At 32.3% G+C, this 11,495-nt stretch overlaps 1 protein-coding gene across 1 annotated transcript; it reads right to left on the bottom strand.

Annotated features, from left to right (window-relative positions):
- Positions 1-336: 336 nt before the first annotated feature.
- LOC18110815 (TMV resistance protein N) lies at positions 337-5,366 on the bottom strand. Its single transcript, XM_052446419.1, is given in 6 exon segments — positions 337-813; positions 899-1,918; positions 2,020-2,295; positions 2,408-3,500; positions 4,362-4,992; positions 5,149-5,366. Coding segments are annotated over 5 exon segments (3,381 nt in total). The 5' UTR covers positions 4,892-4,992; positions 5,149-5,366; the 3' UTR covers positions 337-351.
- Positions 5,367-11,495: the final 6,129 nt, after the last annotated feature.

Raw genomic sequence — 11,495 nt, 5'->3', positions numbered from 1 at the left:
AACGCAAATTATAATATTTTTTATATTAATACGTAGAATTATTGAATATTTTTAATAATACTATATCGTGGGCTCACTTTTTATTTTTATAAAAAATACCATAAAATTTTATAATAGAAATAATAATATGTTTTCAATATTAATAATAATATTTTCTTTCAAATTTATTAATTTTTTTATTAATAATATTAATTAAAATAAAAATAAGAATATTACTAAAACAAATAATAATATTTAGAATCCTAGGACCCAGAAACCTTGAGTCTTGATGAAGGACCCAAACCACAGGCAGGCAGCCTAGCGTCACGTGTGCACTGGGCTGTGCCCAGCATTGAGGCAGGAGCTCAAGTGTCACGTGTCCCCACGTGGTTTTTTTCCGATTGTAATAACAGTTTTTAAAAATGGTGATGTAATATATACAGAAGATAACAAACAGACACCACAATTCTTCACCTTTACTCGTTGCTCGGAAGAATGAAATGACAACTCAATGTTGCTAAAGGATTCATGCTTCCATTCTTTAAGATGATCAAAAGATAGATAGAATAGCCAAATATGATCTGACAGAACTTGGATTGAGTTACAACTAATACACATCGGCGAAGGATAATTCTCTCTTCCATTGGCTTTGAAATGACAAAAAAGAGAAGGACTTTCACCATTTGCACTGAATGCAACACACGCAACAAACCCCATGCCACAACTAGGCACTTGCACACTAATTGAAGATCCCTTTCTTTGATGGTTAAACCAGCCTGGAATTTCATTTCCTGGAACAGCGATACCAAATCCAGGTCTTGGATTAGACAAACCCTGTACCATGAAAAACAAAAATGTTAGATAGATAGAGGGAGAGGGAGAGAGATACAAAAAGGTTGGGGTATGATTAAGAGAAGACCTTGAGGTATCTTTCAAGCATGGTCAACCCCATGCTGTCTTGGCCATTATGATTGTACAATTCCCAGCAGTTAAGACATATAAACTCTGAGATTTTGGAACTGCTTAGCTTTATCGGATCTGGAATTGTTTTTAGGCTTATGCAACCATTCAAATATACCGTTTGAACTTTAGACGGAACCTCAGGCAATGATTCAAGCATCGTGCAATCCTCCAATACAAGCTTTTCCAGTTCATAAAGCATATTTATGCTCCTAGGCAGGCTAACAAAGTTATTCCGGCTCAGATCTAAAGACGTCAATGAAGATAAGCAGCCAATATCTTCAGGAAGTGCCCCTTCTCTTAGATTGCAAGCGCGTAAACCGAGTACTTCTAAAGAACACAGACCAGACAAAGAAGACAGCACAACTAGTCTTTTGAATCCATCCAAAGATAATACTTTAAGATTCTTTAAAAGAAAAAGGGATGCTGGCAGTTGTCTTATTGAAGTTCCACTTACATCAAACTCCTCCAAACTTTTTACTTTCCCTAAATTCTGTGGTATATTTTGAAGTTCAGAGCAGCCAGACAGATCGAGTTTTTTAAGGGATTTCAAACAACATATGCTACTCGGAATGCTTTCAAGGTTCTTGCAGTTGTTCATGCTCAATACTTCTAAGCCAATCAAATGACGAATTGATGAAGATAGTTTTGTACTACCAGTCTCATCCAAATGAAGCACCATCAATTTGTTCATGTTTCCCACTATATCTGGAAACTTCTCAAGTTTTGAGCATCCATCAAGAATGCAAACTTTAAGTGATTCCATTTCAAGGTTGCTAGGGAAAATCCTAATACTTACGCAATCCGTAAGATTCACATATTGAAGCTTCTTGTGACGTGCAAGTGATGGATGGACCTCAAACAAACTTGTACAACCTTCAAGAATTAGGTTCTCGAGATTCGGAATTCCTGTAAAATCTGGAGTCTTGATCAGGTTTAGAGAGTTGCTGAGATTGATGATTTTCAAATTAACTGCACTCTGCAATCAGGTAGGGGAGAAGAAATATGGATGCTACTATCATAAATATATTGGAAAACGATAAAAAGAAATACAAAGGCCCTTAAATTAGGTGATCTCACCTTGCCACCATACCATAATTGCTCAATACTACTGTTAGCCATGTGAAGTTCAACTAGCCCATCCACCTATAAACCAGCTGGCAATGATTTTGAAAGGTAAGAATGCCATTCAAGAAATCGTAACTCGTTGGAAAGATCTTCAGGTCCTTCAGAAAGCTGCACGTTGTCGATTTTGAGCAATCTTAGTCTGCTCATTTTAGAGAAGGCTTTCATGTTCCATTGTGCCTCTTTTATTCCAGGCATGTCTAAGAAAATGGCTTCTATTTTTTCTTTTCCCTATCAACCAAAAGGGAATACAAGTTAAAAACAAATACAAAGTAAAGATGGAGCATACATTAAAATAAACTTTATGAAATCTTATGGATAATGTTCTCTATCAGCTACTCACTGTGTTGTCCATCAGTGCAAGGCAGACATCCTCGTATGTCCACAATCTACTGCGCTTTCCAGGCTCTTTATGGTCATCACAACGAACAATTTCCTTACCCATTATCTGTAATAAATTATGCATCCAGACTTGATCCTCATAGACACTTATGAGAGATCTCTCAATAAGAACTGGTATTCCAATACCTGCATTGAATCCACAGCTGTCAAGTATCCTTGTTATTCGATCTTTTTTAAACCCCTTCAGGAAACATGCAATGTCTAAAAATATTTTCTGATCTGATTCATGGAGACCATCAAAACTAATACGAAGCACATCAATGATTTTGCAGTCAGGAATCTCATTCATTCTATTAATTGCACCTTTCCATTCAGGGATACTTCTTCCATACAAAAACGAACCTATAACTTCAAGAGCCAGTGGAAGGCCATTAGCATAACCCACAACTTGCTTAGATAGTTTCACGAAATCTTCAGCAGGTTGATCATTTTTGAAAGCTTTCTGGCTGAATAACATAAGAGCATCATCATCATTCAATTTCTCAGCCTCATAAATTTTAGTATCATCATTTCCAGTAAACACATTTTTATCTCTGCTTGTTATGATAATTCTGCTCCCTGGACCAAACCATCCAGGCTCCGCAGCCAAAAATTCTAGTTGTTTTTTGTCATTTACATCATCAAGGATAAGAAGAATCTTTTTAAGTCATAACCTCCGCTTTATCATCTCAATCCCTCTATAAGAATCACATACAGAAGCACGTTCCATTAAGATTTCAGAAAGAAGTTGTTCCTGTAAACGGCGTGGTCCACCTTTCTCAGCAAAAACATCCCTGACATTTGCTAAGAAGCAGCTGCCTTCAAATTGCCAACGAATCCTATCATATAGTACCCTTGCAACAGTCGTCTTACTTATGCCACCCATTCCGCAAATCCCTATGAAGATTGCTTTGCCTACTTCTTCACCTATATAGCCATTTAATACCTTTACACGATAATCTATTCCAACTAATTTTTTGCTAATTGTTGGTAGAGTGACGCTTAGTTTGTACGATATGTATTCAACAATTATTTTAATTGATTCCGATTCATTCCTGCATAGAAGGGTGCAAAACATTAATCATGCAGTGTGCAGAAATCAAATCAGATAGTGATAATGGGAAAATAGACATTAGCATATTGTAGCTCGAAAATGTATGGCTGTTATTTTATTGCACCCTAAAAAGTGAACAATCTTAAAAGAGCCCTATAGCTAATTTATTTATTTTTGCTTTTAAAGACAATTAAGTAATTATATCGTAAAAAAAAAATCTAACTACCCCTATCAATTCTATAATGACTATTGGCCCTTATAAAAATACCCTAATAAGTAGTGTATTGTTTTTAGAATGAAAAATAAGTAAATTTATTGTTACAATCCATTAGTAAAAGAAAGACACCTATCAAATTTTAATTCCAAATAAAAAAAATAAAAATATTCACAAAAAAAATTATAAATAAATTTGTCTCTTTGATTTATAAATAGTTTGAATTTTTTAATTCAAGATGGAAAATCTTTTTATTTTATTTTGAAAAGCTAAAACCAACATATTCAAAAACTTTGGTCAATTTTTTATTTCTTATGATGAATTTGTTGTCATTTCTTCCAATTTTTAATTTTTTAAGCTAACTTTTTATTTGTTCATGCTAGATTTGTTTTTCAACATTTTTATACATTTTAATTTTTCTGTTTAATATTTTATTTTATTTTCAAAATATAAAGAAAAACCTAACAATAGAAAGAAGTTTTATATAAAGATTAGAAATGCTTGATCACATCAGTTCAAAATATCATAAAAAAATAAAAATAAAAAATCATGCATATGAAAAAAATACACATTTACTATCATGCTTGTTCATCATTGAAACAATACAGGGAGGATTTGAGAATAAGAATAAGTAGATAGATGATTTACCTATTCCGTATGTCCCAGCCAGATAGATTGGCCACCATAGAGAGACAATCTTTCCAGTTCCGGACCTTCTCCAAGTTTTCCTTGAAATTTTGTTCATGCTCAACGAAGGCTTCCTCATATTTCCGTTTCCGCTCGATTACCTCTGAGGGATCCACATCATAAAACTCTGAGGGATCCACATCATAAAAAACTGGCAGAACAGTTTGCCCCATCTCTTTCATGCACTGAACAATCTTGACAAGTTCATCCAAGCACCATGGTGAAGAAGCGTAAACTCTTGAAAATATAATGACTGAAAACCTTGATTCTTCGATGGCCTTCCAAAGAGCAGGTTCGATGGTCTTTCCTCTCTCGAGCTCCCTATCATCCATGTATACATCGATGCCTCTCTGTTTCAGATTAGAATATAGATGACTAGTAAAGTTGTTCCGCGTGTCTTTGCCTCTAAAACTAAGGAACACATCATACATATATAGTGGAGGAGAAGAAGATGAAGATGAGGTTATTCCTTGCACGCTGGTGGAAGCCATGAAAATCCCTATAGCGATAAACTAGTACCGATCCCTTCTGGCCTCAACTAGCTCGCTTGGTTCAGCAATTGCTTTCCACGCTATTTTCTATAGGCCTGCTCCTGGTCAAACATGAAACAGAAGGTAAGATCAAGAAATTCGGCAATTAAATCTACCACTTAGCAATTTCAAGCTGGAACATGTATAATTAAATTCTACTTGGAAATCAGAAAACATCAAATTTCAACAAGAATTACACGAATCTAGACGAAACAAACCGAGTGGTAAGTGTTGACTAAAGAAGCACAAGATCTAGCCAAGCCCAATGACTTCGAATTTTTTACGGTTCCTTGAGGTCAAGAACTCGTACCGGTAAGTTTACACTGTAAAGAAGATGGACTTTCGGTGGGGAAAAGCAAAAAGAGAAATGAAAGGGATATCGAACGCGCATTGGGCAGCAGAGGCACCTTCCTGCCAAGAGCAGGGGTTAGGCCACACACATCACAATTGAGTTGATTCATATTTTTTAATGAATTCTCAAGTCAAGCATTCCAAGAACTTTTGTCAGGCTCTGCCACACACATCACAATGGAGTTGATTCGTATACTGCTTGGAGTTGTTTAAAATACATATTCTTTAACTACTTTTGTCTCTTTTCCAGCGCATAAAGCTTTTGCATTCCGAGAACTTTCCAACAAAATTTTTAAAACTGACCTTGAAATTAAACAAGAAAAAAACACCATAAACCGTGTATTAATATTGTAAAATTGTAACCATCTAGGTGGTGGTCTAGTGGTAAAAACTTGAGACCAAGAGGTTTGCTCCCTCTGTGGTCTCAGGTTCGAGCCCTATGGTTGCTCATATGATGGCCACTGGAGGCTTACATGGTCGTTAACTTCAGGGCCCATTAATATTGTAAAATTGTAACCATCATGGTGCGCGCAAGCTGGCCCGGACACCCACGTTAAACTAAAAAAAAAATATATATATTGTAAAATTGTAAGAAATATTTAAAAATTTGGCGATTTTATAGGAACATGTTCTAATACATATAACGCCCTTAATTATTGTCTAGAAAAAAATAGTTAAAATGAAAATAATAAGAATTTATAGAAATATTTTTAAGAAAATAAACTCAAAAACAAAATTAAATTAAATAATCATGTTTATTTCTCTAATCTTTTAAGTTTTTCCTATGACTATCTTTTTCAAAAAGTAAATTAGGACATTTTAGATACAATAAAAAGTTTCTATGATATTTTTTTAAAAAGGAGAAATTACTTGATCATTGTGTAGTTTAGTTATTTTATCTTTATTTTTTCAGAAATTATAGTTTATGATGACAATTTATGTCCTCCCTAACACACGTAATAATTTATATATAAAATTATTATTATTTTCAAAAATATCAACAAAAAACATCTAATAATTTACAAAATTATTATTATTATTTTCAAACTAATAATTATAAAGCTCTTATATTAAATATTATAAATTTTACATTGATTTTTTTTATAAAAAAAAAACTGAGCCACCACCCTCTTAACCGAGTCTAATTATCTAAAACTCAAAGGTCATGTTTTCAAAATTGAACATTCATCCCTCATCACCGTGAGTCAAACTATAACTCCATTCTTAAATACAATTAATGAAAATTACGGGTAGACTTTTTGATAGAGTTGAAAGCCGTACAAGGATAACAATAAGCACATAAAGATAAAGAATTAGCCAAAATAAGATTAAAACACGAAGAATCCTAACTCCTAAGATCTCATTTTTATTTCTGAAATAATGAATTGATAACTTTTGTCTCTCTAGATATTTACAAGCTTAGTCTTTATATAGGCGTGAAAGTAACCTTAACACAGTAAGAAAAATTATTATCCTAAAACAAAACAGAAAGATAGCAAAAATTCAAAAATAATATAAAATCCAAAATAAATCAAGGAAAAATAATAAAATTGAATCAAACAGTATCATTGAGGCATGATTTGAGGTCTTCCAGGACTCGAATGGTTGCCGCAAGCGCAGCAACTTATAAAACTAAGCCTTAGAAATAATCTATAGAAATTTTAGTCTAATTTAATAGTAAGATAAAAAATTATGATCTTTTATTATCATTTTGCTAGTTTGGTGTGATTCATCAAGCATTCTTTTAGATTTAGCCTTATCTCACTTGTTTATAAAAGCATTTACTAATAAAATTTGTTTGTGATAAATCTCTATTTAGCTCTGAAAAATTGCTCAAAACCCTTAATTTCTATTACCTCTGCCACATCACTTTTTCTATAATTCATCAGTGTTGCGTCAAACGCCGAGTTAGGTGGCATCACCTCCTAATTGATGAATTATTTGCTTTAATGAGATCTACCTGCTCTCCATGTAACAAAAAAAGGAAAAGAAATCGATGACCTATATTGCTTTTTTTTCCCCTTTTTTAAATAGAGGGAAAAAGTTTGAAAATTTGGTTGTTTTTTCTTCTTTTTAGATATTCAAACATATAAAGATTTGATATTTGAGGGTTTTGTTCAGGTTTTTAAGTGACTGAATCAGTTATTGGGATTCTCAATGAATTGTTAATGAGGTTAGAGGAAAATAATTTCATGAGAACAACTGGACAGTATGGTGCTTCTTATAATGATTCAGGAGTTGCTTAGAGTTCTTGAAAACGGGCACTTCTTGCATTGATGGATGTCTGCTGCACATTTGTTTATGGCATTTTATTCTTTTGTGTGAATAGCCCCTTATTCACAAAAGCCTTAGCCCTTATGTAATGTTGAATTAATATGCATATCAAAAGATTAAAAAAAAAAAGAAAGAAAGAAGGAGAATATGCTTTGTTGAAGACATTCTCAGATATAATGGTAGAAAACAGGTGTATCTGTGGGAAGTCCAGAACATGCTGATTCATTGCATTTTTGCGTGTATGATCGCTGTCTTTGACTTTGTCAACCTTCATTCGACTTCATGTTAGGTAACAGTAATCCTTTTGTTTTCACCTATATGAACATCCAACTAAAAATACTTTAAATGAGTTTGAACTATCCAAAAAATAGTATTTTAATGAGTTTGAACTATCCAAAAAATAAATGGGTTTCGTGTACAAAATCTTTCAAAAAGTTATATGGTTTACTGTAATTTTTCAATCTTTTATAATGTTTTTATATGCTTTTCATGTTAAAAATAAATTTTTAAAAATAAAAATAAAATATTAAAAAACAATTATTACTAAACTGAATCTATATCAAATATACACTTTGATTACTTTGATATTTATTTATGTTGATACGAACAAGCTCATCAATAAATAGTTTATGCGCGCGCTCTTGTCTAGACTTTACCTTTGTTTTTTCTCGGTTTCGTTGCGTCCAAATACGGTAATTTATTCACAAGATTCGCTCTTTATGATTGTTTTTTTTTTCTCTCATTTGAAATGACTAATCTTTGAATTTTTTTTTTTATTAATGTAGGTGTCCGGGCCAACTTGTGCGCACCTCGACTAATCCCACAGGCCCTGAAGTTAACGACCATGTAAACCTGCAGTAGCTATCATATGAGCAATCACAGGACTCGAACCTGAGGCCACAGAGAAAACAAACATCTTATTCCCAATTTATTCACAAAAGAACAAATTTAACCAGTTTCAGTTCAATTCACAAAAGAGTAAAAAAGCAAAAGAAATTTTTTCAAAAGTGAATGACCACTCTAAATTGATCAATGTCAATATTTTTTTTCAAAAGCTTCGATGTAGAAAAATCTATAAAATAGGAATTAATAATGGGAATATAATAATAATGACCACTCTAAATTGATCTAGCTTTTAGAGTTTTAAAACCAAAACTCTAAATAATAAGAATGAAAAGAAGTAGATTTTTTTTTTTTTGAAGAGCATTTGATGTGCGGCGTTATATTTAACTCCCACTCTTATCACGTTTAATTAGTATTTAAATTAAATATAAATATAGAAGTTCTTATGATTGATGCTGCTATCCACTGAGAGATTACTATGAAAAGAAAAGAAATTAAACTTCGTCGTATTATAGAAATACTGGGCACAACACTTGTTACCCATAAATTATTATACAAGCTCCACTCACCATTAACTCATATTCATCCATGTAGGCTTATGGTGAGCTGGACTCATCTAATATAAATATTAACATAAAATCTTAACCGAATAGGCTCTGGACCAAGGAGATCAATTTCATTTAATTGGGTTCCTGTTCATAGTCAAGGGGTGAAAGCGAATGCAACCATGAATAATTCAACCATGTGCCTGATGTGATTGTAATTTTTTTTAATTAACATGGATACGTGGGACAGTTTACAGATACCTTAACTAATCCCACGAACCCTGAAGTTAACGACTATATAAATCTTCAATAATCTTGAAATTTATAAGACTCGAACTAGTAATTTCTATTTGAGATAATTAGTTAAAGTTAAAGCTAAGATGATTATTAAGAGTGTTTATTGTCCCATTCATTTCATGAGAAAATAATCTAAAATGAACTAAAAATCAATTCAAATTTAACCAAATTCAATTCATTTAAAATCAAGAAATCAAACAGCTTGGTCTTGATAAGACCTGTAAAAAGCAAAGAGATAATTTGATATTAAGGATAATCTAATTAAAGAAAGTTTACTTTTCAAAAATAAAAATAAAATAAAAATGAGATGAAACAATTAGAACATGTAATATAATTTCAACTCACAAAAGAAAAAAAAAAAGGTCATCTAAGCGGAACATGTATATATGGATTGTGTTTCTCTTGCTTTTTTAGTTAATGAAAGCAAATACAGACCCTTGATAATTTGCTTTGCTGAATCAGCTCTTTTTTTCTTTTTCTTTTTTTGTTATGAATATATTTATGATGAAATCTGATGTATAAATAAGTATGTTTTTTTAAAAAAATATAATAATATTCTAGAAAAAAATACTCTGAAATTATATATGTAGTAGAAAATAAAGATTGTGAACCTCTATTCTGAATGTTTTATTGTGTATTTATAACCTATAAGTATTGTTCTTCTATAAAGAAACTCTGATAGCATTTAATGAAAAATAAATATCTCTTATATCTATATTAATATTTGATGGAAATATGGTGAGTTCTTGAAAGATTTTTATACACCTAAAAGGTGTAGAGAAATTAGAATCTAAATCATCAAATACACTAATGCTCATAGAGATTGAGTTATTCCCATAATTAGACCCAAGAAAAGATTGTCATTCTCTTGGACAGGAAAGCCATTCCACATTGTTAGACTCAGCATGGCCGGGACTTGGTACACTACCACGTCAAATGTGCCTAGATCTGCCTAGATGAACCTCCTTTTACGTTCAAAAATTCTGTTTGTGTGGAAATAAATCTCTTTAAGCACTCTGCAACACAAACCATTACGATTATACTTGAGATGCCAACACTACTTTTATAGAAGGGCCTTATTGAAAGACTCAATTTCTTTAAAATTCATGCCTCGACAAGCTTATTTTGTTTTATTATTTTTAATTTGATTCTTAATTTTTTTTATTCTTAATTTTTTTTAGATGACCCTTTTATGACAATTTTTTTTTTCAATTTCAACATTCAATTCAAGTTTATTTTGTTTTATTATTTTCAATTTGGTCCTCAATTAATCATTCCAAACTCCTATGCGGCTATGCCCACACGTGCCAAACTCAACAATAATTCCGGAAAATCACTACTAAATCACATTCATATAATCGATTTTTCTGTAATTACTTTGCTCCTCTTGCATAAACAAAAAGAGAAAATCGTAAAATAATCGACAATATTTAATGAATTAATTGATTCAGGAACCTTTTAAGCAATTAAAAAACTGATTAACCACGACATTAAACGCTTAATAACTTGAACAACAGAATAATTGAATGAAGAAACAAATATAGGTGGCGACTCCAAACGACCCCCTCCGCGCGTCCACGTGCGACAGCATTAGTGAGGAAAGGGCTAATGATATGGATGGACTAATAGAACAATGGTTGGGTTGATAAATCTCACAGATGAGAGACCTTAATTATTAAAACAAAATCAATAACATAAGAACTCTAAGCTCATTAACCCCAGTATTACTAAATAACGAAAGGAAATCCCAGCCATTTTTTATGTAAAAATGGAACTCTCGTAATTAAGGCCGCTATTTTCATCAGATGAGCGCACAACACATCAAAGTTGGTTGGAAAGGACTGCCAAGGAGTGATTCTGAATAATTATTTTGCTATGCATCAAATAATTGTGGCTGCAGCTGATAATCCACCTGGTTTGACATCAAATGATAATTCACATCGTTTTTTATGAATTGTGCTGCAACTGGTAGCCGACTTGGTTAACCGAGTAGGCTGTGGAACAAGGAGATCAATTTCCACTTTCTTTATAAAGGTTGTAAAGCGCATAACAATCCTGCACATTTGAAGAGTTATAACCTTTAACGGTTATTGTCAGGATGTAACTTTTTATCTTGTTTTCTTATATTAATTTATTAATATAAATAATATTACCCAAATCCATTTTTTCCTTCATTTACACTAACAAGAGTTTTAGTATTAATTAAGAGTTTTATTGTGACTTTTTAGCATTTATTAGGAATTATTTTCCAGGAC

Source organism: Populus trichocarpa, chromosome 13 (genome assembly GCF_000002775.5).
Source record: "Populus trichocarpa isolate Nisqually-1 chromosome 13, P.trichocarpa_v4.1, whole genome shotgun sequence".
NCBI classification, from domain to species: Eukaryota; Viridiplantae; Streptophyta; class Magnoliopsida; order Malpighiales; family Salicaceae; genus Populus; species Populus trichocarpa.
This window is presented reverse-complemented; position numbering and strand designations above follow the sequence as displayed.